At 35.1% G+C, this 26,916-nt stretch overlaps 1 protein-coding gene across 1 annotated transcript in view; it reads right to left on the bottom strand.

Moving 5' to 3' along the window:
• The window catches only part of SLC30A5 (solute carrier family 30 member 5), a 35,209-nt gene continuing 8,293 nt past the window's right edge, over nucleotides 1-26,916 (bottom strand). The window contains exons 2-16 of the mRNA XM_027040610.2: nucleotides 25,762-25,884; nucleotides 24,474-24,540; nucleotides 22,503-22,588; nucleotides 19,234-19,321; nucleotides 15,487-15,574; nucleotides 14,233-14,309; nucleotides 13,823-13,993; nucleotides 12,340-12,628; nucleotides 11,955-12,163; nucleotides 11,258-11,415; nucleotides 9,864-9,993; nucleotides 7,282-7,483; nucleotides 6,396-6,622; nucleotides 2,923-3,051; nucleotides 1-2,102 (exon numbers count right to left, since the gene is read on the bottom strand). Of these exons, the coding sequence (XP_026896411.1) occupies nucleotides 1,932-2,102; nucleotides 2,923-3,051; nucleotides 6,396-6,622; nucleotides 7,282-7,483; nucleotides 9,864-9,993; nucleotides 11,258-11,415; nucleotides 11,955-12,163; nucleotides 12,340-12,628; nucleotides 13,823-13,993; nucleotides 14,233-14,309; nucleotides 15,487-15,574; nucleotides 19,234-19,321; nucleotides 22,503-22,588; nucleotides 24,474-24,540; nucleotides 25,762-25,884 (2,215 nt within the window). The 3' untranslated portion in view covers nucleotides 1-1,931. The remainder of the gene's footprint in view (nucleotides 2,103-2,922; nucleotides 3,052-6,395; nucleotides 6,623-7,281; nucleotides 7,484-9,863; nucleotides 9,994-11,257; nucleotides 11,416-11,954; nucleotides 12,164-12,339; nucleotides 12,629-13,822; nucleotides 13,994-14,232; nucleotides 14,310-15,486; nucleotides 15,575-19,233; nucleotides 19,322-22,502; nucleotides 22,589-24,473; nucleotides 24,541-25,761; nucleotides 25,885-26,916) is intronic.

Raw genomic sequence — 26,916 nt, 5'->3', positions numbered from 1 at the left:
TTTAAAATAGTAAGAAAACCTCAACTTTATTTAGCCCTTTTCAACTTTCAATTCATTAAGAAAATTTTTTCCTTACATTATTTGTTCATACATTATTCCTTTTGCTCCTCATAACCCTACGATTTTGAAATTTTATTCTGACTTTACATATAAGGAAAAAAAAGATACTGAGAGAAGCTAATTTACCTCAAATCACATGGTTTTGTATGAGCTAGACCTAGTACCCTGGTGTTCTTAACACTGGTGCTACTTTCCATCTGCAATCCCTTAACCTTCAGCCCCTGCCCTCTCTCTCACCTTATCTCTCATCACAGTAATTTAACTTTCCTGCTGTTTATATGCCTCCAAAGGGAAATGACAATTTTGATAAAGGTGCAATATTTATTGTACCTATCTATTTAAATTTTTTTTAACAAACCAAAATTGCATTAAAACATCGATATGCGATTATTTTCCCACCACTCAAAAATTTTAATATGTATTGAAGATTCTGGACCAGAAAATGTGTAAAGAGAAGACAAAGAATATCAAAATAACTTATAACAAATTTCTAAAACCTCTCACATATTAAAATTGGTAAGATAAAAATATGATTTACAATACATGTTTGCCATTATGGTATAGATAAGAAAATAGTAACCATACCAAAATTAATTCATCCTACTTATCAAAATTCCTATTATAAGAATGAAAATATTCACCTGTTTATAAATAGGTATTCAAAAGTGTCTTTTGAACAACATTCTTTGGTGTTCATAAAACGGCATATATTATATTTATCATACAGTCTTTTCAGACTATAAATTCATTTTAAACTGGAAATGAAAAAATATAAATTAGATATTGCTATAGAAAATAGTTACAGGGTAAATATTTTGATGTCATGGTGCCCAAATACTTATGGACAAGATTTACCTACTAAACTTTAAAATAACTACCTTTTCTTTGATATTTCTTATAGATCTACATGTTCCAGAACTTAAAAAAAAAATTACGTTAGTCTAAAGGCAGAAAATTCAAACATGAATTGACAATTATCTATGATTCTCTCAACTGGCTATTCCACAAAATATGGAGCTAACTGAATAGATGAAAACCCTAGCACTGCGTGGATACCAGCTTGATAAGCAACTTGGAATGGCAGATGCATTACAAGAAATGGAACATTCTACTACAGAGGAAGAAGGCAAGTGATCGAATAATATGCACACAACTTGGTAAAATTCTTTACCCTAATAAAGTAATTATTCATTTGCAAATATTACCAAAAGTAAAAAAAATTTATTTTACAGAGTGGTTGGTTTTCAATACATCAATAACGTTTTAATTCCCTATTCTCATTTCAGCCTGTCTCATTTCAGTGGTTGGTTTCTCCTAAATAATTTAGTTTACATTTAAAGTGGCAATACAGCTTTTACGTAATGGGTTTAAGTTATAATTAGAAACCAGTTTTATATACAGAAAATCCATAAATATAGAACTTTTATTCCTAATTTATCCTAGGGCTATGCAAAAAATTGACTAAAAATTTTTCATTTGGGTCTTTGTAATAAACATGTAAATACATTATTTACAATGGAGATATTTTATGACAGAAAGTAAACACACAGAAGTAATTTTGGTCTTCACCAGAATCCATCATTATATGTTCATTTTCGAAGATGATGTGACACATGTTCAAATTTTAAGATTCTCAGTATACACGTAATTCAAGTAATTATTTTACTTGTACAATTAATGCTTCATTCTGTATTTAAATTTCCTTTATGAAAGATTCCTTGATCCAATAGTAGGGAACTTTAGAATTTGTCTCAAATACAGCAAAATGTTTCTGTACAATTATGTGCAATTTTCTTCCTTCTGGCAATATTATAAATACCGAGCAATTTCATCTTCATTGTCCATACCCCAGAGGTAATCCTTGAGTTATCTCACATGATGTAAGTACCATCTTTGTAGTATTTCATGGACTCCATTTGTTTGGTCATAGCTAGAACATCATGAAATCCAGTACTTAGGCCAGACATATGTTGAAAGTATGCCTCTTTTTCCACTTGAATGGTTAAATTGTTTACTCCAGCATCTTTAAGTATTCCTGTAACCTGTTATAAAAACCCATACATTTTAAAGCATTTAGATTAGTGCATTTAGTACATATGTCTCAAATATCTGATAGGACATTTTTTTCATAGCCACAGATAGTCAAAGATAATCCCCGGGGCGCCTGGTGGCTCAGTCAGTTGAGTATCTGATTTCGGCTCAGGTCATGATCTCACAGCTCATGAGTTTGAGCCCTACATCAGGCTCAGAGTCTGGAGCCTGCTTCATTATTCTGTCTCTGTCTCTCTCTCTGCCCCTCCCCTGCCCACGCTCTCTCTCAAATATAAATAAACATAAAAAAAAAAAAGATAATCCTCAAAGTAATGTTTATCATTTACTTGGTAAAATGTTAAATATAATCTTTTAGAAGACCTGTAAATTACTGACCTGACATTCCAATTTGAAAAGAAAAACAGCTTTTGTTTCCAATTTGGTATGTTTAGAAAAGGGATATTAAAACTATTTTGATTCTTACCTCCAACCATAGCATATACCTTGCCAACTTTATTGTGATTATTATTAATCTAGAGCTATATTTATAATAATTAATTTCTAGATAACCTATTGGGAACCAAGGTGGATCACAAGTGATATTTTAACATTACCTTAAGCTTGTGCTCTAAATACTAAAACTTAATTTTTACCATTTTTGGGCAGAAAACAAATCTAGATGTAAAAAATAAGGTATACTATCTTTAGACAGCCAAAAGATTGATGTTTTTGAACAGTCAAATGATTACTGAACTGTGTAATTTATGATGTGTGCAAATTTATGCATGAATTAACTCAACTGAAATTACTTTAAAAAGAAAAGCTGATCACCTGCTGTACTATTCTTTGCTCCAGCACATCGGATGCCACCTGTATATGAACTGTTCCTGCCACAACACTGGCTGAATGACGCCAAAAATGAGGGTCTCGGTATGATATTAATCCTTCAATTTTCTGTATCTGTAACATAAAAAAAGAGGTGATATAAATGGACATAAAGCCTAATTTATTTAACACAAAGCAATCTTTTTGGTCCAGGAACCAGATGATTAAGTGTCTGACTCTCGATTTCGGCTCATGTCATGATCTCAAGGTTCGTGGGATCGATCCCCACATCAGGCTCTGTGGTGACAAGTGTGGAGCCTGCTTGGGATCCTCTCTCTCCCTCTCTTAAGAAGAAAAAAAAAGATAATAAGGAGAGCAAGGAAGTGAGAAAGGAAAGGGACAACTCGCTTGAAGTAAAATATTTCCAACAGAGTGATGCCGAGGAAGACAGCTCTGAATGGGAAGTGAATAATAGTTGCACACCCATTTTCCCTTCTTGAAGAGGTACTTTACCGATGCTAAACTTTGGGATACATTCAATGGACTAAATGGTTTCCTCATGTTGATACATACATTCACATATTATTTAGTATAGAAACATGTTCAAAAGATATCCTTTATGCTTAGTAATGGAGAACTGGTTAAAAACAGACAACACATATAATGTAATAGGACACTGTCATCAAAAATGTATTAAAGGTATTTATCAATATGACATAATTAAATGGGGAAAAATTTACCAAGTAGCACAAAATAGTTTTTTGCCATGTTCAAAATAACTAAAATAGAGAAAAACAATTTTTAAAAGTGCTTCTTTCCAGGGGCACCTGGCTGGCTCAGTTGGTAGAGCATGCACCTCTTTGTTTTTTCTTTTTAAATGTTTTTTTATTTTATTTTTAGAGAGAGTGAGAGACAGAGCGTGAACAGGGGAGGGACAGAGAGAGAAGGAGACACACAATCAGAAGCAGGCTCCAGGCTCCGACCTGTCAGCACAGAGCCTGATGTGGGGCTCGAACTCACAAACCGTGAGATCATGATCTGAGCTGAAGTTGGACACTTAACCACCTGAGCCACCCCAGGTGCCCCTCTTTTTTTTTTTAAATATATTTTTTAAATTTACTTATTTTGAGAGAGACAGAGACAGCACAAATGGGGAGGGGCAGAGAGAGAGAGAGAGAGAGAGAGAACCCAAGCAGGCTCTGTGCTGTCAGCTTAGAATCTGATGTGGGGCTCGAACTCCTGAAACGCGAGATCATGACCTGAGCTGAAACCAAGAGTTGGACGTTTAACCAACTGTGCCACCCAGGCACCCCTAGAGCATGCAACTCTTGATCATGAGTTTGAGCTCCACATTGGTGGCAGAGATTACTAAAATAAAATTAAAATAAAATAAAATAAAATAAAATAAAATAAAATAAAATAAAATATAAAGAGGTTTCTTTCTAGGTGGTAGAATTATATGTGATTTTGTGTGTGTGTGCTTTTCTGTATTTTGAAGTTTTCCTTTTCCCATAATGGACATACATTATTTTGAAATAAAACCTTTTTTCACTTTTAGAATAATGTAGTATTCACTAATAACAAGAAGGTGAGGGAACTACTAATTTTATTTATGAAAACAGTGGGTTAAGATGCTATTCCTTTAATATTCAAGATGCCAACTTTTCATCAGCAGATCCTGATTTAATGTGATATGGCAAGGGTGCCTGGTTGGCTCAGTTGGTAGAGCATGTGACTCTTATCTTGAGTGAGTTTGAGCCCCACAATGGGTAAGGCTTACTTTAAAAGAAAATATGACATGGCAAACCACAAGCTGAAAAAAATTTCTTTTGTATTTGTTTTTTCTGTGAATTGCTGATTTATATTCTAGTCCATTTTCTTACAAGACTTTCTTTTTTAAACAAATTTGTTTTATAAAAATATTTTTTTTATTTTTAACAGAGAGAGAGAGAGAGAATGAGAATGAGAGGGGTAAGGGCAGAGAGAGGGAGATACAGAATCTGAAGCAGGCTCTAGGATCTGAGCTGTCAGCACAGAACCTGATATGGAGCTCAAACTCACGAACCGTGAGATCATGACCTGAGCTGAAGCTGGAGCTCAACCCACTGAGCCACTCAGGTGCCTCAAGACTCTCTTTTTTTTTTTTAATTTTTAATTTTTTAGTGTTTATTTATTTTTTGAGAGAGACAGAATGTGAGCAGGGGAGGGGAAGAGAGAGAGGGAGTCATAGAATCTGAGGCAGGCTCCAGGCTCCAAGCTGAATGTAGGACTTGAACCCATAAGCTGTGAGATCATGACCTGAGCTGAAGTCAGCTGCCCAACCAACTGAGCCACCCAGACGCCCCAAGATTCTCTTAATTTAAAAAATTATGCACAGTAAGTCTCTGGTTGCTTATATGTGCTGCAAATATTTTTCTCGTCTGTCTTCTGTATTTCTTATTTGTTAATGGAGTCTTTTGCCAATCAACAATTTTTAACTGCTCCAATCTATAGATTTTTTTCTGTCCTTTTTTGGCTTCTGGTTTCAATTCGAACTTATTAAAAAGGCTTTCTCTACCTCTGTAGCCCTGAAAGTATTCTTCTATTTTATTTTAGTACCTTCATTATTTTTTATCTTTTACATATCCAGTACATTGGAAATACATTTTGATATTTGGTGGTAAAGAGATACAGCTTTTTATATTCCACTAAGTAGAAATATTAATTAGGTCCACCCTTTCTCCCCACTGATCTAAAATGCCAAGCTTTGCTACATACTGAATTCCATAAATTCCTGGGTCTGTTTCTGGACCACCAATTAAAAAAAACCTGATTTATGTGTTTACTGTCGTGCAAAAACAAAACTATTATTTGTGTTGGATAATTCTGTAACTTTATAATCACCAAACAGCATCCTATTAGTTAATTCTGTAATTTATGGGTTTTTTTTTTGTTATTCTCAAGCATTAACTCTTCCAAATAAGCTTCCAAGTAATACTGGATAACAAAATAAAACAAATAAACAAAAGGAAAAAAACCCAAAAATCCCAAGGAAAGGCAACTGCACTGAGATTTAAATAAAAGAAATGCAACATCTTTACAATACTGTTTCCCATCCAAGAAAAATGTCTCCATTTATTCAGTACTTATTTTTATGTCCTTTAAATAAGACTGTATTTTCTTCATTCATATTTTTCACATTCCTAGTTGGGTCAACTTACTCAATTTCAAATGCTATTTTAAAAGGAAAAAATAGGGGCACCAGGGTGGCTCAGTCGGTGTTCATTTTCAGCTCAGGTCATGATCTCACCATTTGTGAGTTTGAGCCCCGCATCGGGCTCTCTGCTGTCAGGGCAGACCCCACTTCAAATCCTCTCTCTCCGTCTCTCTGCCCCTCCACCCGTTTGCATGCGTGCACATGCTCTCTCTCAAAAATAAAACAAAACATTAAAAAATAACAATAAAAGGAAAAAATATAGTAAAGAAATTACACACGGTACCTTTTCTAAAGCAACATGTAGTTCTTTTTCACATTCTGGTGGCAATCTCAAAAGTAGAACCTGACAGGCATCTTTAATCAGTGGAACAACACTGAGAAATATTAATACGGCAATAAAAAGAGAACAGAGGGGATCAGCAATGAACCATCCAAACTGCTCTATAAGAACTGTGGATACGATCACACCAATACTGCCAAGCGTGTCTGCCAAAACATGCAGAAATACACCTGCAAGTAAAACACATGAAAACATTAAAAATTAAAGCACATCTAATTTAGTTCTTTTATCCATTTTATAAACAATACTGGGTATCTACTATGCACCAGAAATTCTGCTAGGGGATGGTACTTAAAAAAAAAAACAAACAAAAAACAAGGTCACTGCTCTCAAACAATTCACAGACCAGTGGTAAAGAGAAAAATGTAGGCAACGGTAACAGAGAGCGTTAAGTTTTATAATGGTGTGGTTTTCCTAGAAATCACACATGAGCCAAGTTTTGACATTATGCAAATTACTTCTATTAAACCATCAGAATATATAATTTAACACGGTAAGTGATAAAAATTCCCCCATGTATATTTATAATACAATAAAAATTTCCTGGTTCTTTTGTAGTGAAAGTTCATAATGACACACTCAGTGTTCCCGTTCCAAATAATATTTATGCAAATGTGATAGGAAAAGGACTCTATAATAATCTGTTTAAAAATTGACATTTGTGAACCAATGTGAGCATTTTCTACAACAGATGACTTTATTTATTTATTTTTTTAACCACAGATTGTTTTACAAAAATAAAGCTGTACCAGAAGACTAATAATACAAGTAAGACAGTGTCAATTCAGAACACAACTGAAAGGTAGGACAATATTTGGCAAGGACTTACCCCTCATGTTAGCATTCATGCCTCTGCCTGCAGATCCGTGGCTGTGACCATGCCCGTGGTCACTGTGTCCATGCATATGGTGGGAATGGCTGTGATCAGATGAATGACAGCTTCCCTGAGAAGCTCCATGGTTATGGTTATGGGCATGGCTAAAGGCACAGATACCAATAAGGTTTACTATCAGCCCTCCAACTGAGACTGGCTAGTAAAAGGAGAAAAGAAAACCTTTAATTTGTAGTTAAAAAAATAAATTTGTTACTTAAAAGTTACTACAGATCTAAATGTTTTTCTGTTTATGGCTTTAAAAGTATTTATGGTAAAACCTCACAAAGTTCAATAAGGAAATTCAGAAATTTTATTTACTTATTAATGTAGTTTTGTTTGGAAATCCAAAATTTTTAAAAATCGGATTTTTGAGTATTTTAGAAGAAACATTTTTAACTTCCAAAAACCAAAGTTTTGGCAAGTAGAAGGATTTGGACTTGCTTTAAGCAAGTGTTTAAGAATAATATGCACCTGGTTCATGGTTTATGAATAAATAAATTATGCTAAAGTTTTGTTTTGTTTATTTAAATAGAGTTTGAAAGTACTGCTTAAGTATACACTGTAGTTGAAATCTCATTTATATTACTAGGTAAATTTCAGTTTGTAAGGCAATGATTATAATTTACTAACTAGTAGATTCCAAATACATACAGTCTTATTGTGTCTTAAATACAGTAAAATTTGCCAAAGTAAAAAAAAAAAAAGTATAATGGAAAAGCAAAGATATAAATGGCATTGTCTGGATTTAATAATGCCATAACAACATCCTAAAGGATACATAAAGTTACTTACCCTTGATTATACTTACAAACTGATTTTGGGTAATAGTTAAGGGTGTTACTTAATTTATGTACGTCTACAATTTCTCCTTCAGAGAAATTCATTTGATTTATAAAAAGAATATATAAAAATAACGGGTACAGATAATTCTAATCAATTTCCAAAGGATGTAAGAGAAGAGATTTACTTTAGTAATCAAATATGGAAACTATGTATTTCTTATTGTGGCTCATTTGTTTGTTAGACTTTAAAATTTCAGTTAGCTTTATGAGCTTGAAGATGGTTACTGAACTTTGAATTAAATCAAATACAGCATAAAGAGATCCCCATCATCTCAACTACTTGTCCTCTAATGATAAATACTTCATTTGTATAGATTTCACCAGAAAAAAAAAAAAACATAGAAAGTATAATCCCCCTTATAATTCTAACCCTGAGTTAGTCACTAAGAGAATAGTGTACACTCTATGCATGTACTAAAATACATACATCAATCCCCTTTTAAACCAATAATAGCATCATGTTATAACACTGCTTTGGAAAATTTTTTTAACTTAGTACAGCTTACAAATATTTTTCATGCCTGTATATACAGATGTGCCTCATTCTTCTTACTGGGCACCTAGTTTTCTATAAACAACATCTTTATTTAATTAGTCTTTTCATTGATTTTTTTCGCCATAATGAACAATGGCACAATGAATCATGCACCTTTACACACCTGTGCAAGTATTTCTGTAATAAATATTAAAGGTTAAAGGATGTGAGCATTTAAAATTCAAAATATATTTCCAAACTGTAATCCAAAGCATTTTACTAACATATACTTCCACCAACCAGATTCATAACTACAAGCCAGGTGCTAAAATTTAACACTTAATAATAAACCATTCAGGTCCCCAAGAGACTTCACTTACATCTTTAATTGTGGAAGAATGACAAAGGAGTTAACTCAATGTTGCTTAAAAAAAAAAAAAAAGCAAGATACAATGCGAATAGTGAGAAAGGGAAATCTAAGAAACTGAGGAAGGAAGACAGGAATTAAGGGAAAATCTCTCACTTGAGACACACAAGCAAAGTCTTGAGGAAGGTGCAAAGGCAGATGTGAGGGAAGGGCATGCTAGCTTCAAGAAACAGCACATATAAACGTATGGCAATACAGGGAGAACATTAAAAGTTTCTAACAGTAAATAATCTATAAGATAAAGCCTTTAAAATGATAGTATTTTTCTGATTCGCTAACATTTTGCAAATTTCCTCAGGTATTTAAAAGCACATCTTGGGGCACCTGGGTGACTCGCAAGTGTTGAACTTTTGATTTTGGCTCAGTCGCGGTTTGTGAAATCAAGCTGCATGTCGGGCTCTGCTCTGACAGCCAGAGCCTGCTTGCAATTTTCTCTCTTCCTCTCTCTCTGCCCCTCCCCCATCCATGCTTGCTCCCTTTCAAAATAAATAAACATTAAAAAAAAAAAAAAAAAGCACATCTTCATACAAAAACACTGGATAAGTCAGAAAGATATCTGTTATGCATTAGAATGTCATCTAATATTCTGACTGCTAAAATATGAGAGAAAAGGATTAATTTCTAAGAGTCAGCAGTGTAAATGTAAATACAGGGTCAAGAGCTTATGTTAATTTAAATTATAAAAATAAAGTAAAACCTTCCTACATCAATAATTACAGGTAGTTAAACTTTAGCATGGAGAAAGCTAAAGGGGTTATGAGTAGAAAATCAAACAGGAAAAAAAGAGACTTACTGTTAACATGTGTGTGTCTAATTCCGGAGGATCAATTAATCTAGCCACTGACTCCATAAACACAAAAAAAGCTATTACCATTAGAAAAAGTCCATTAATAAATCCAGAGAGAATTTCTATTCGGCCATACCTAGAAATGTAAAAAATATTTTTAGAAAAGAAAATGACAAATATTTTTATTTTATTTTTATTTATTTATTTAAATTTTTAATGTTTATTTATTTTTGAGAGAGACAGAGTGCGAGCAGGGGAGGGGTTGAGAGAGAGGGAGACACAGAATCCAAAGCAGGCTCCAGGTTCCGAGCCATCAGCACAGGGCCTGATGTGGGGCTCGAACTCACAAATGGTGAGATCATGACCTCAGCCAAAGTAGGCCACTCAACCCACCCAGACACCCCTACAAATATTTTTAAAGCATAAACATTATTATGTTACAAAAGAGGATATATAAGTCTAGATCTTCAATTATGTACATAATTAGTAAGACTAGAAAATTATCAAGATTTTAAACACCACACCAATGCTGAAAGAGTCTTTCTGTATATGTTTGTTAAAATTTTAAATATTTATCAAAGTCCTTCTTCAATGTTCTCTCTTATACAAGGCCTTGCCTAATTTATTAGCAAGAAGTTACTTCTCTCTCCTTTAAGCCTTTGATGGGCTCTGTACCTCTGTCACAACACACAGATTCTGCTTTGTACCAAAATTATTTGTATCTTTGGCCCCTCTGTCTTTCAGAATATAAACAGTTGAAAATAGCTGAATTTATCAATCTATTTAGGGTCTTATCAAAATTCATCATATAAATCAGGGATTCTAGTATTTGTTGAAATGAATTCAGTTAATGAAAGGGCATTTCATGCATAGCCACTTCAAAGTTTGAATACTGTTTATAACAGCAAAGATGTGAATGCCCATGCACATTCCATTGTCTCAAAGAAACTGTTAGGCAAAGAGCTCAAAATCTAACTAATTTTTGCTACCTCCATGTAAGATGGATTTGGCAGAGAGTATAATCTTGAGCTCACTGACATTCAGTATCATGCTTGGTTTATTTCCTCTTACTTAATTCAAATTAAAGAAAAATAAAGCTCTGAAAAATTATTTGTATTAAAAGTAATACAATTGTATTTTCTGGGGTGCCTGGGTGGCTCAGTGCATGGGGGGGCCAACTCTTGATTTCATCAGGCTCTGTGCTAACAGCATGGAGCCTGCTTGGGATTCTCTCTCTCCCCCTCTCTGTGCCCCTCCTCCACTCATGCACGCATGCATATTCTCTCTCCCTTTCAAAATAAATTAAAAAATTTTTTTTTTTAAATTTTATTTCCTAAGATGGAATTTGCCCTGAGAATTTTTTCATTTTGTTACATCACTTTGATCGTCAAGGTACCTACCCATAGGAGAAAATCCGAGTTGCTTTCCATCTACTCATCAGGGCTGCAAAAAGTCCCATGACCAAAGCAGAGCAGTCAAAGAGCATGTGAAATCCATCTGAGATCAGACCCAGACTATTGGTCAACACTCCATAGAATAATTCCACAAAGGTAAAAAGCTAAAATAGGTTTAAAGACAAATAGGGGAGGAATGTGTTGGGAAATACTGTTTCAATAGATTTATCAGAATGCAATCACGACAATTTTAACCATTTATTACAAAAACCTTACTTGATGATATAACTGCTATTTTATTTCATTTCATATAAACTGTTAAGATACTAAATCAGATAGGGTCATCTTACACATCATTTAAAAGGAGACAGTTTCATTTATATGACTGTAGAACTCAATAAACTAGGCTACAAAATGTTAGCACTGTGGTCTGTAGTGAGATCCTGTAAGAAGTAGATAAAAATCTTTACAGTATACTATATTTACTGATTTGAAATAGTACACTAAACTGATGCAACTAAAATGCCTCAAAAGTTGCATAAGTAGTCTGAATATGATCCTGTAATCTTCCTATTACTTAGAGAAAATATAGTTTTAGCCCCTGATAATCAGAAATTTTGGTAATTACTAAAATTCTACCAGAAATATCAAAATTAAAAGATTAAACTTTTTAAGGTATGTCATTAATATTTAAAAATCTTACCAGATTCAAGCACAAGAAGTAAAAGATCTGCCTAGAGTCATTTTCCTCAAGAATTTGTTTTAGTGATTCCTTAATAAACCTAGGGATCGATTGGGAGCTATGCTGAAAAGCATCACCCATGAAGTTATAAAGAGGTGTTCCTTCAGGAGAATATCCAATTAGAGTGCCTTTCTGTCCTCTCTTAGAAGGAGATGATAAGATGTTGGCAGCTAAAAAAAGGAAAAAAACCCCATGAACATTATAAAAGCTTTAAAAGCTTAAGCTACCAAACCAACACCGTACCCGTCAGCACTAAAGGCAAGCACTGAACAAATTCCCAAATTAAGTAAATGACTTCCACACCAGAATCCATAAGATGAAATTTCCTACGGGGAAAAGTGCTCACACAAAATGAAGAATATAGCGCTCACTACCACTCCTCCGGACAGGACGTGTTCAGTGCTTTCCTGGTGTGCTGCTCTGTTCATAGCTCGAAGCTGGTCTGTTATTGGATGTGTCCAAAAGTTTCCAAAAAGTAAAGCACTAATAAAAATGGGAAAGGATCCATAGCGGGCACATTTGGAAACTTCCATTTTGACTGAACAAACAGAATCGACATAGAAATCCAGGATCATGACAAAAAAGATAACTGTTGTGAAAGGCATAATGAGAGAAAACCAAGACTCGACTTTACTCTAGGAATTAAACAGAGAAGAAAAAAAGAAATTGTCAGAACTGCACAGGTATAAAGTTCATATCTTATGTTTTAGTTAATCTCTTTATATATAAACAAATACTGTGATTAAATATGATTCATAAAATGCCAAAATATAAGAGATATAAAATATTACTGCATTTTCCTAGTAGTCCCCAAAGTATTAAAAAACAAAAGCATTATGGTTTAATAATTTTATAAACACTAGGTGATCCACAATCCTTGTGTATAAGTAACACATGGTTAAGTATTAAATTGTATCTTTTTTTTTAAATAATTTTTTTTTTTTTTGGAACCACGACGCTTTCCAAGGCACGGGCCCCTCTCTCGGGGCGAACCCATTCCAGGGCGCCCTGCCCTTCACAAAGAAAAGAGAACTCTCCCCGGGGCTCCCGCCGGCTTCTCCGGGATCGGTTGCGTTACCGCACTTAAAATAAATTTTTTAAGTGTATTTATTTTGAGAGAGATACAGAGAGTGCTAGCTGGGGAAGAGCAGAGAGAGAGAGAGAGAGAGAGAGAAGGGGAGGGAGAGGGAGAAGGGGAGGGAGAGGGAGAGAACCAAGCAGGCTCCACAGGGTCAGTGCAGAGCCTAAACAGGGCTTGAACCCACAAAACCCCAAGATCATGACCTGAGCGAAAATCAAGAGTCAAATGCTCAACTGACTGAGCCACCCAGGCACCGTGTCTTTTTTTTTTTTTTTAATGTTTATTTATTTTATTTTGAGAGAGAGAGAGAGCGAGCACACATGTACATACATGTGGGTGGGAGACGGGCAGAAAGAGAAAGGGACAGAAAATCCCAAGCAGGCTTCCCTTTCAGCATGGAGCCCAACATGGGGCTTGATCTCACGACCCTGGGATCAGGACCTGAGCCGATATCCTGAGTCAGATGCTTAACTGAGTCACTCAGGTACCTCCTAAATTATGTCTTTAACTGATTCCTTTGAGCTACAGGAATGGGAGGGATATATATATATATGTGATAGTACTTGATTTATATTTTCTATAAGCAATAAAAATTCCAAAAATTTTTCAAAAATTATGAGAAAAAGCAAAGATAACTTACAACACTTGTAAGCTCGAAGTGAAATAAAATACAATGTACTGAAATGAACTAAAATTTATAAGTAACTGCAATTCATTTTACTTATGACCAATACATTCCTGCTCTTACCTCAGTTGTCACAGAAAGAACAATGACCCATGGACATAAGAGAAGCACAGAAACAAGATGGGATAAAGCTTGAAGACGCTTGGCTCCACCAACATCTATAGAGAGTTTTCTGGATGCTGTATGAAAACCAACTTTACAACACAAAGCCAGTACTAGCAGTAATACTCCACCCTATAAATAAAATTACATAAGTTTGATTAGAAACCCATGGTTCACTCAATCCTTCAATACATAGTATTGGAAGAAATGGAACTATTATGTTTTTTCCATATCCTAAATTACCGAACTACTTAAATGTCAGGCAGTACTGTAAATTACTGATAACTTACTTTAATACACTTTTAAAGTTACAGTTGTGGTTAACTTTTCAAAATCTCTTGATTATGTTAGGAACAAAGAAAAGAACATACCTTGTGATCTGCCACACCTAAGAAGGCAATGGCTGTGTAAAGCATGTGAGTTAGAGCGCTGTCATGATGTCCTTCAGCTAAGTGAGTTGCAGTAAAGGAAGAAAACCCCCAAATATTAACTCTTTGAATTCTGAAGTCCTCCTAAAATTTTAGCTACATTATTTTGGGTTGACTAGAGACTAGTTTGGGAACCCCAAACCTGACTACCTGCAACAATATATTGCCCTTAAAAACAAAACAATTAAATCTTTAATTTTGGGACATAATTTATAAATTGGAATGGCTTGTATTTTTGTTGTCTCCAAAACAATTATAATAGTGCTTGAGATACAGTTGTTAAATTTCAGGAGTTAACCTTCAAAAGTATATGCATGCATACTATGAGTAGGGCAAAGGGACAAGACCAAGGAACATTTTGGACCATTCCTACCAAGGAATTAAGGTTGCTCTTTCAGAACAAGAGGTCGAATCAATCCTAAATCTATTTCTAAATCACTGACCACGTAAGCCTCAGTAAAGCAGCAAGTAGAAAGGGTTGGTGGGGCGGAGACATATCACAAGCAATGTGGAGTTTTGCAGTCATGCCACCCTCTTTCAGTCTAAGAAAGTAAATTGTTGTTTAAGTAACAGGCTCTAGAACAGTATCAGTAACCAGAAGAATTAAAACTGGTGTTCCAAGTTCTGCTAAGTGGAGCGGGCAAAGGGGTATGGACAGGAAGGAACAAGGCATGTCTGTTTGTAGAGGAAAAGGGGTATACTTATTTGACTGGAAAGTTGGGGTTATAGAAGAGTAGAAGCTGAACTGGCAATAACAGTTTAGAGCAAGAGAGTGATTACCAGGTTAAGGAATTTCAACTTTTTCTTTTCGGCAAGAAGATGCCAAAGATTTTTCATTAAATTTCAAAAAAAAGTTTATATTTAATAACTGCAACTGACTTCTAAATCAAGTATTTGAATTGTTAAATTTGTTACAAGGGAGCCAACGGATTGATTTTGTTGACTGGCAAATCCTTTTTTTTTTTGTTTTAAGCACCAGGACATTCTAAAATATTCTTTCACTGTCTCTGTAGAATATATTGATTAGGACGCCATAAAATATTTAATTTAGAATAAATTTACTCATTATTTGAATACCTACATTAACTCATGGAAGTTTCATTCATGACTGATCAGTTTAATTCAATCCTCCTTGTCCCATTCTGCCAGTTTCCTATTTTCAAGACTATATAATTCCAATCTATTGCAAAAGGATACGGTGTTCAGCCATTTTAGCCATGAGATCATCATTGTCGAAAAGCAATAGGCAGATCACAGCAATAATGAAAAAAGCAGCCCCTCTTGTCTGAAAATGAAGAAAATATTACTTAGGATGACTATTTTAAGAGTTGATTTTTAAGACCATGACTATACAAACACTAAAGAAAAATTGTTTTCAAATAAATATGTGAAGAAAAAATAACATCTGACATTAAAGCCCTTCTACTATATAACATAAATAAGCAGTATTAACAGATAAAAAAAGCAAAGAGCTACAACAAATTCTGCAGAATAGTTTAAGGGCATTTAAGGCACATAATAATGATGACTTCAACTGTCTCCTTGTTCACAGGACTAGGCATGTTACCATGCACAAACCATTTATGTTTGCAGAATTAATATCCCTAAATGTTATTTTGCTTTGGGTTGAAAAGCTCAAGAAGCTACAGAATTATTAGCATGAACTTACTTTATTCTACAACATGCAAGTGATAGACAGTTAATTTACAGTTAATTATTGATAATAATATCAATATTCTAGTTATGATTCTTCTATGGAAACAGAACTAAGAGGGCACATTAAGAAAATTGGCAGTCATTTCTCATATCCAGTAAAGGTGCAGAGCATTTAAAAGCTGATAAATTTTTAAATTTTATATTCTCATTCCAGGGAAAGGATTTTGATGAAAAAAAAAATCATAGGAGGAACATACTGCCTAGTTTATGCAAATACTTCAGAATTTTGGGTATAAAAGCCATCCAAATACATTATTATACATCCAAATGCATTATTATACATTCTGTATTTATAAATTTATAGGTGTACTACCATACACCTTCATTAAATAAAAGTTAAAATTTAAAGTGAGAGTCCTATTCATTAATGTGATCACCACTATACTTGATAAATTCTCTTAGAGTGGTGGATATTTTGACAAAAGTCAGTATACATAAACCACACAATATCAACAATACCCAGCTATGGAGAATGTAATTTAATCTTTTGTCAAAGACAGCAAATGAAATTTTGTAGTGCTTCAGTCACAGCTAAGAAAAAAACCCTGCTGGTGGATAGATGCCCAGATTTGTAACACACTAATGAGAAAATATATATGATTTATACTCTCATTTCTGAGTCTAACTGCAACAAATTTTTTGTTTTTAAGTCATTTTTATTTCTTTCTTAAAAAACATTTAGTGTGTGTGTGTGTGTGTGTGTGTGTGAGAGAGAGAGAGAGAGAGAGAGAGAGAGAGAGAGAGAGAATCTTAAGCTGGCTCCATGTTGTCAGTGCAGAACCTGACGTGGGGCTCAACCTCACATCATGAGACTGAGATCATGATGGGAGCTGAAATCAATAGTCAGATGCTCAACTGACTGAGGCATCCAGGTGCCCCTAAAGTCAGTTGTATTTCTTTTGTGAGTTGTCTTTCCCTGCCCTTGGATCATTTTTACTGAGAATCTTAAGCATTTTTCTTAACTTACTTGAGTGATTTATATTTTAAAAGAAATGTAAAACTTTTACTTGTGGTAATTTTTGTTGTTATTGTTAGTTTGTTGTCTGCACAATGACTTCTGTTACATAGAAGGTTATAATCATAATGAAATCAAATTTACTGAGTTTTCCCATTGTGATTTTTTCCCACTGCTTTTATGCTCAGAAGGTTTTCTCCTCATAATTTATTTTACATATATTTATTTTATATATTATACATGTTTATATTATTCTGTATGTTATATATTTATGTTATTTAATACATTTTACATATTTTAATTCTACATTTATTTTATTATATATTTGTGTCCACAAAACTCTTCAATCCACTTGACATTTTTTTATTTTTAAATATTTATTTATTTAAAATAATGAGAGAGAGAGAGAGAAAAAAAAACCCATGAGTGGGGGAGGGGCAGAGAGAGAGAGGGAGACACAGAATCCAAAGCAGGCTCTAGGTTCTAAACTGTCAGCACAGAGCCCAACGTGGGGCTTGAACTCACAAAACTGTGAGATCATGACCTGAGCTGAAGTCGGACAATTAACCAACTGAGCCACTCAGGTGCTCCACTTGACATTTATTACAGTGTAGTATATGAATGGGATCAAAGAAAGAGTGGCATACAGGGTACGCCTGGGTGGATCAGTCAGTTAAGCAACTAACTCTTGATTTCAGCTCAGGTCATGATCTCATGGTTTGTGAATTCGAGCCCCTTGTTGGGCTCTGTACTGATGGCACAGAGCCTGCTTGGGATGCTCTCTCTGCCCCTCTATCTCTACCCCTCTCCTGCTCACGCTCTCTTTCTCTCAAAATAAAATAAACATTGAAAGAAAAAAAATATTGGCATATGCTTTAATATTAATGATCCTATTTGAAATCTATGGGCTGCGTAGTCTCTCTGCTCTCCTTGGCATATTACTTTGTTCACTTAATTTTATTCATGTGCCTCCAATACTCAGCTCGAAACAGCTCCTTTTAGAACACGGACTACTACACCTTATTTATTTTTATTTCTCCTTTTCCCTGTAACTGGGACAATGTACCATGCACAGAAAGCATTCAATTTGGTAAAACAGAAATACTGTAGTTTTAAGAATTTGGAATTGCAGATTTATGACTCATTTACCAAAGAAGGATAATTCTTAAGTTATTTAAGATAAAGAAGGCTTCTGGGGTACCTTCAGTAGGTTAAATGTCTGACTCTCGATTTAAGGGTCGTGAGACTGAGCCCTGAGTAGGTCTCTGCACTGAGTGTATAGCCTACTTAAGATTCTCTTCCAAGCCATCTACCCTTCTCCCGCTCATGTGTGCACTCTCAAAAAAAAAAAAAAAAAAAAAAAAAAAAGATAAATAAAGCTGCCTAGTTGGCAAAATGCTCATTAGACTTTATAAGAAGTTCTTAGGTATTTTCCAAAAATGACGAATAAGGGTTAAAAATGAGGTGTGCGAGGGGCACCTGAGTGGCTCAGGTGGTTAAGCAGCTGACTCCTGATTTTGGCTCAGGTCATGATCTCATGGTTCCTGAGATCGAGCACCGGGTTGGGCTCTGCACTGACAGTTCAGTGCCTGCTTCTCGCTCCCTCTCTCTCTCTGCCCCTCCTTTGCTCTTTTTCTCTCAAAATTAATTTAAAAAAAAAAAAAAAAAGAAAGAAGAAAGAATAAGGTGGGTGACAGGCTTGGCTACAGCATGATGGAGATTTTTGTGGTGATCAAACAGTTCTGAATCTTGATAAGGTCTATGGATTATATCAATGTCAATTTCTTGGTTTCCATAGTGTGTTTGAGTTGGGTAAGAAGTTACCACTGAAACTGAGTGAAGGGTGCTCTTCGTGCTCTTTTTGCCACATTCTGGGAACATATGATGATTTTGGAATAAAAAGTAAAAAAAGTTTGTAAGAAAAAGTTAAAATTAGCAGAAAAAGCCCCTGAATTCTTTTATTTATTTATTTTTGAGAGAGAGAAAGTGTGTGGGCAAGCATGGGGGGAGGGGTGGAAAGAGAGGAAGAGAGAGAGAGAGACTCCCAAGCAGGCTTCCAGCTGTCAGTGAGGAGACCAATCTGAGGCTCAAACTTACGAACTGTGAGATCATGATCTGAGCGAAATCAAGAGTCAGTGCTTAACCGACTGAGTCATCCAGGCGCCCCCACCCTTACATTCTTTTAAATGCTAAAAGATATTATTTAATTGCTTTAGTTAATACTTTACATGTATACTTTCAATTTTCAAGTAACTAATAAAAGAAAATTGTACCTTTGCTGGTCCTCCTCCAGAACTAGTGAACAAAACACTGAGTAGTGAGATGACAACAATATCACTGTGTTCAAATAGCAGCAAAGTCCTAGAAAAATACAAAAACATTATCATTCACATAAAATATATCTGATCTTTACCAAGAAGTATGAATTCAACAAGAGTAAGAGAAAATAAGTATTTCTTCCTGATTTCATAAAACACTGAGAAAAATAAATAGGTACAAATGCTTTAGAATTAGCTACCTTTTGGCATTATCTACCCGGTAATACTACTTGCATGATTATATCACAACAATTTCTTGTGTACGTGTGCCAGGAAACACTTAGAAGGTTGCTCATACCAGCTTTGTTTGCAGTAGCCTCAACTTAATGCTACTGGTAAGAGAAAAATATAAATTAGAGTGTATCTATTCAATGGACTATTTTACAACAGTAAAAAATGAATAAAATTATATGAATATATTATAAACATTAAAAAAAACCACAATTAAACATTAAAAAAAAATAGACTTAGGTACATATGTGAAAAAACTATAAAGGAAACCAAGAAAATGAAAAACAAAACTTAAGATGCTGACTACACCCAAGGGTAGGGGGAGATGGGGATACAGTCAGGAGGGAAACACCAGCATTCAAAGGCATTGGTAAGATAGGTATTTTTTTTTTTTAAGTTTATTTCAAGACAGAGAGAAAGCAGACAAGGGCAGAGAGAAGGGGAGACAGAAAATATCAAGCAGGCTTTGAACTATCAGCACAGAGCCTGACGTAGGGCTCGAACTTACAAACCATGAGATCATGACCTGAGCTGAAATCAAGGGTCAGACGCTTAACCGACTGAGTCACCCAGGATCCCCATATATATACATGTGTTATATACACATATACAGATATATATATATATATTTTTTTTTTTTTTTTTTTTTTGAGAGAGAGAGAATGCACAAGTGACCATGCGGTATAAGGGAGGGGCAGCAGGAGGGAGAGAGAGAATCTTATGCAGGCTCAACACTCAGTGAGGAGCCCCATGTGGGGCTTGATCCCACAACTGTGAGATCATGACCTGAGTCAAAATCAAGAGTCACTACCCTTAACTGACTGAACCAACCAGGTGCCCCCAAGTATTGGTAAGATTTTATTTGGGGGACTGGATGTTGGATACGTAAATGTTCACTATTATTAAACATATTTCCTCTCTTATCTGTGTGAAATATTTTAAAAACTTGAAAAACTATCACCAGTAAAAACAGGGCTTATAGGATCTAAATAGTAAGATTTTCAGCTGCTCTTTTAACACATTTTCATTTTTTCTCTTTACTCAAAAATCTGTAATACAGAACACAGCAATACTAACTTTAATTCTATTAATGATTATGAGGTACAACTTAAGAAAATAAATATATCAAAAGAGTAATACCACCTGAAATGAGACAGGCTATGGAACACCAAAGAGGTCTTTTTTATTTGAGAGAGAGACAGTTTGTGTGTGTGTACACGTGCATGAGGGAGAGCAGCAGAGGGAAAGAGAGAGAATCCTACGCTGGCTCCACAGGAAACATGGAGCCCACTGCAGGGCTTGATCCCATAATCCTGGGATCATGCCCTGAGCTGAAATCCTGAGTCAGAAGCTCAACCGAATGAGCCACCCAAGCACAACTCCACAAAGTCTTTCTAGTCAAGAAACTGCATGATAGTTTTTATTTTTTAAAACTTAAGTAGGCTCCATGCCCAACATGGGGCCTGAGCTCACCACTTTGAGATAAAAGAGTTGCATGCTCTACCGACTGAGCCATCCAGGCACCCTGCACGATGGTTTTAATAAAAGAATGAGAGGGGCAGTGTTGGCACAGGAGCTGGCAGTGAGGGATTTTAAGGGTAGGAAGTAGAGGACTAAATAAGGAGTCAAGTAAGAATTTAACAATTTTCCCCTTCTTTCCCTACCCTAATATGTGGGGACAGTGATTTAATAACATACAGAACAAAACAATTTCATGGAAAAGAAACTTAAAATATTAGAGATGATAATACTGTTAATCATATTCAAGGATAAAGTGAAAAAGCTCTCCCAAGCTGAGAAAATCCAGCTGCCTTACCTACCATTCCAGGATGCTGCTGCTGTCATGGACAAGGACATGACATCTGGAATTATGTATACCCTGCATCTGACGAAGTACACGGTAAACAAGCTAAAGGGACTCAAACCTGGAAGCTATTCTATTAGCCAAAAGAGGGGAAAGGATTTTCACAAAGCATTTTCCACCTATCATTTTTACTCTGTCTACCCCATTATTCTGAGTGAGATTCTTTAAAATATCCTTAATTTTATTCCTTTCCTCTCATCATCATACCCCCCTCCTCCCAACAATGGCCAGGTACTTTTTCTTATACTTTCAATCAATGAGTAAAACCCTTTAGCTACAGAGAAGCATTAAAAATGTTTATGCAGAGTTGTACATGTTACAATTCCTATTAAGTGGCCCTTAAACACCACCCCCCACCCCCGGGAATTGGTCCATTACACAAAAAGATTGCTCTATATAGATCTAGGGGAATATGAGAGTTAACTCATCTTTAATCTGATGACTGACACATTGTTGTCAAGACATTTGTTTACGACCATATTTTTTAAGAATTTTCCGTTGGTAAGAGTATTTCAGAGTAGTGAAGAAAAAAGTGTTTAAATAAAGATTTTGCTCTTCTACTGGTTGATTTTATTTACCACTTCAGACCTTTTAGTTTCTAAAATCAGTTGCTAAAAGGGATCACCAAGGGATGATAAAAAGCCACCTATGCTAAAACTTTTCTGAAACTGGATTTAAAAAAATTTTTAATGTTTATTTCTGAGAGACAGAGTGCAAGCAGGGGAGGGACAAAGAGAGAGAGAGACACAATCTGAAGCAGGCTCCTCTGAGCTGTCAGCACAGAGCCTGACAAAGAGCTCAAACTGACAAGCCGTGAGAGCATGAACTGAGCCAGTCAGACGCCTAAGCCACCCAGGCGCCCCTGAAACTAGATTCTTAACTATTAAAATATCATGACAGATCATGAACAATACATTAATGGTGTTCACCAAAAGCTAGACCACAAATTCAACAGGTTCTCTCCTTCCCTCCCTCTCTCCCCCACTCTATATGTTGAATTGTATCCAATGCTATACAAGTGATAGAAGCACTTGCACATAACATAAGCATTTGATATTATATATAATGGAAGAAAACTAATATTCAAAATTAAGAAACACAAACAAACATTCAAAATATGCACTTTTACCTTAGTGGTCCACAAAGAGTGAGGCCAAAAAACCACAAGAGTGAAATGATACACCCAGCAACTGCATGCTTAAATATTTTGATCCACTATAAATGGAAACAAAAAGTTAAAAATTTTACTCATGTATGTTTTGCTATTATCTCAAAGTCTTAAAACACATAGGGAAAGAAGATAATGGTAGCACTTTAATATTTTAAAGGCTAAATAATTACGTATCTTGAAATTAAATAGAAAATGTTAAGATCCTTTGACTAAATCTAGATTTGTAAGACAGTAGTCTGTTTTCCATTTTCTATATTCTCATCTGTTGTTAGATTTTGAGATCTTTTTCTATAGAGTATAATTTTTTTTTTTTTTCCATTAGTTTCTCATTACTTTGCTAGGAACATGTATTGTTTTAGTCTTTAAATTCTTTTCTAGAGATATTCAGAGCTTTAATTACTTCAAAAGAGAAAAAAAGTTATGATGGGGTTTAAAATATTAATCCCATTTTTAAAACACGCATGGTCTCTAAAAGAGAGGTACCTACAATTGTCATTTTAATAAAAAATTGCAGTACAAGTTTCTAAGTTGTGGCATACAGCAAACACGTAGTAGGATATACCTCTACTGTCCAAAGAGGTGATAATATGAGGTGACTATGTAAAATGCAGGACATTTCTGCTATGTATCCTGAACTTCAGGGGTCTATAGAAAATAATAATGAAGATGAGAGTAACAGCTAATACTTACTGCATAGTCACTATATCCCAGGCACTACTTCAAGAACTTTATATGTATTAATTCATTTATTCCTCACAGCTTCATTACAATGGTATTATTAACTCCATTTCATAGGTGAAAATATTAAGATAGAAATTAACTTGTTCAAAGTAAAAGTTTGTAAGGACAGACAGAATGTGCATCTGTCTGCCTCCAGAAGCCTCATTCTTAACCCCTATGCTTTATCTGCCTCCTCATGACACTTGTACTAGGCTCGTGGGTATGTCTCCATGTCTCATTCATAAATCTTTCAGAATAAGGACACTGCATTACAAAAAAAGTACTGTATACCTTAATGTTTTTCTACTTTCTTCTTCATATTTTTTTTACCCTATGACCCAGCAATAGCACTGCTAGGAATTTACCCAAGGGATACAGGAGTACTGATGCATAGGGGCACTTGTACCCCAATGTTCATAGCAGCACTCTCAACAATAGCCAAATTATGGAAAGAGCCTAAATGTCCATCAACTGATGAATGGATAAAGAAATTGTGGTTCATATACACAATGGAGTACTACACGGCAATGAGAAAGAACGAAATATGGCCCTTTGTAGCAACGTGGATGGAACTGGAGAGTGTGATGCTAAGTGAAATAAGTCACACAGAGAAAGACAGATACCATATGTTTTCACTCTCATGTGGATCCTGAGAAACTTAACAGAAACCCATGGGGGAGGGGAAGCAAAAAAAAAAAAAAAGAGGTTAGAGTGGGAGACAGCCAAAGCATAAGAGACTCTTAAAAAATGAGAACAAACTGAGGGTTGATGGGGGTGGGAGGGAGGGGCGGGTGGGTGATGGGTATTGAGGAGGGCACCTTTTGGGATGAGCACTGGGTGTTGTATGGAAACCAATTTGACAATAAATTTCATATATTGAAAAAAAAAAAAGATTTTATTTTTAAGTAATCTCTACACCTAGCATGGGGCTCGAACCCAGAACCCGGAAATCAAGAGTCACACATTCTACGGACTGAGCCAGCCAGGTACTACCCTCTTCTGCATGTTTAAACATTCTGTAATCTTAACACTTTAGTTTACTCTTAAAGCCTCAATACTGAAATACAAATCAAGACCAAGTTAACTCTGGAAATAATCTGCTGTGTACTTAAGTCATTTTTTAAGTAACCATGCTCAAAGAAAGGGCACTGTCTCTTGGCCCACTAACTAGGAAGCTGCTAGGAAAAAAGAATTGTGCAAAAAACTCACCTGGTGTTTGGTAATACTTTTCCCAGAAGAAAATGGCTTTTGAAACAAAACCATAAAAAATGCAGTTCTGTGGATATTGAAACATTAATATATTAATATTTGTCTTATATACAAGGTGTCATCTTAAGATATTTATCTTAAACAAATACACTAGAACTTGAAAAGTATGTTACCCTCTAAAAATTATACTGGAGAACAATATTTATTCAAATAAAGCTTCCACTGCAACATTTTGGGGAATGCTTATTTTGTAATTATCTTCAGAACCAATTCACAAGCCACAAAAGGAGTCTCAGTGTTTTTTCATACTGGGAAATACCAAAAAAAAAAAAAAAAAATCTATCTTCTCCAAAATTTAATAACAAATCTTGAAATAAAAGAAATGAAGAAAGTACTTATTGTATGTCTTTAGGTTTCACATTCCCAAAATGATTACATAAAAATGCATACAACTGCTTAAAATTTCCTAGTAAAGAATCACTTTCCATAATTACTAAAATTAACTCCCAGGAGTCTTTAATAATAGACTGTTATTAACAGAAAGTGGTCACTATCAATCTCAAGATCTAGAGAAACTTTATTTACAGAGAATTTCTTGCAATATGCAGAATAATGTAAATTTATATTATATGAGGACCCTGTAATGTGAAGGGAACATATAATGAACAAAACCCAGCACAGATTAACTTAGAAAATAAGGAACATCTGTGCCAAGACAAGTCTCAGGTAACATTCTACCTGCTGGAAGGCTGAACTACACCAGTGGTATGGTCTGGAGACTCTTTTAGGGAAACTGTAGCATCAAAACTACTTTTACAAAAATTCTAACAAATTATCTGCTCTTTTCACTTTTATGCTCTCAGGGGTATACAGTGGAGCTCTTCAGAGGTTAAAAGAGATCCTGCAACAGACTGAACGCTGAAAGGATAAAAGGATATCCTGTTAAAAGGATAAAAGAGATCCTGCAACAGACTGAACGCTGAAACAGATATGAGAAGTTAGCAATCTTCTATTAAGCTGGACATTAAAAGAAATCTACAAAAACTTCATTAATGCAAAGTACAGTATAAGTCTAGTTTTGGCAAGCTATTACAGTACAATAATCATTTAAACAATTCTCTTTGTACCTCTAACCTTAGGTATTCTATTTTTTTATTAAATTATCATACATTAGTGAGGAGGGATAAATAGCACAATATATTCTATCTAAAATTTCTTAAAGATACTCAGTTAAAACAGGAGTTTCAAATAAATAAAACATAAGGAAAACGGAATCACACACACTCACCCAAGTTTTAATATAAAAATGAACTGAACAATGTGAACTGCTTTTAGGAGATCGTATGATTCAAAAAGTCCCACAGCCTTCAAAAATTTAGTCAAACATAGTAACACAATATATTTTGTTAATCTGAAAAATAAAAGCAGAAACGTTTCAGTATCATTAAAATCACAAGGAACTCTGTCATCTGTTCTTTTCTTATTATACAAGTATTGGGATCATTATAAAAACCTCAGATATTCATTAAAAACATCAAACAAAAGCCCAAACAACTCACCATCTACATAACTACTATTAATATTTTGGTATATATACTTGCAGATTATGTTCTTTTTAATGTTTATTTATTTATTTTGATGGAGGAGGGAGGGGCAGAGAAAGAGGGAGAGAATTCCAAGTGGGCTCTGTGCTCTCAGTGTGGAGCCTGACTCAGGGCTCGACCCCATGAACTGTGAGATCCTGACCTGTGCAGAAATCAAGAGATGGTCTCTTAACGAACTGAGCTGCTCAGGTGCCCCCAGATTCTTTTCAATGTATAGACCATGTGTCTATGTATATGTGTGTATGTGTGTGTATAGTCTGTTGAAAAACAGACACCAAACTCTACCTGCAATGAAACTAGAAGAGCACACTGTAGGAAGAAACAGAGGAATGGTAAATGCCTTAGATTTACCCCTCCTCTGCTTTGCTATGTGGCTGCAGGGAAAGTCATGGTTGAAAAGTCAAACAACCTGCCCTACAGAGTCTTGTAAAGGCTCAGGAATCTGAAGCACCTGAGAAAGGCCTGGGGAGTTAAAAAGAGAAGCATCAAGAAGTCTTCCAAGTAGTTAGATCCCCACATTTTCACCCAGCAGAGCCAGGCAACTACCTCTCCTCAATCATGACAGGACAGATGAGGCTTAGCTTCTGGAGACGTCTAGACAAAAGGCAAAGAGAGGAGGCATGAAGTGCTAGAATAAAACCATGGAAATTAAAGGAAGTTTCTTAACACCACCCCACCTCCCTTTCCTCTTCTACCTCCAATATTCTAAGGGCTGGGCTGCAATCTCCCAGCAGAACCCTTCTAGGGATCCACTAGGGTTACGCCTCACACAGGCATTCATTCTAATTAGCTTTTTAGCCCTCACTCAAATATGAATAGCAAACATAGATAATCAATTT

The sequence above is a fragment of the Acinonyx jubatus genome, chromosome A1, assembly GCF_027475565.1.
Source record: "Acinonyx jubatus isolate Ajub_Pintada_27869175 chromosome A1, VMU_Ajub_asm_v1.0, whole genome shotgun sequence".
Lineage (NCBI taxonomy): Eukaryota > Metazoa > Chordata > Mammalia > Carnivora > Felidae > Acinonyx > Acinonyx jubatus.
Note: the sequence above shows the minus strand (reverse complement) of the source record. Positions and strands in the feature narration are given on the sequence as shown.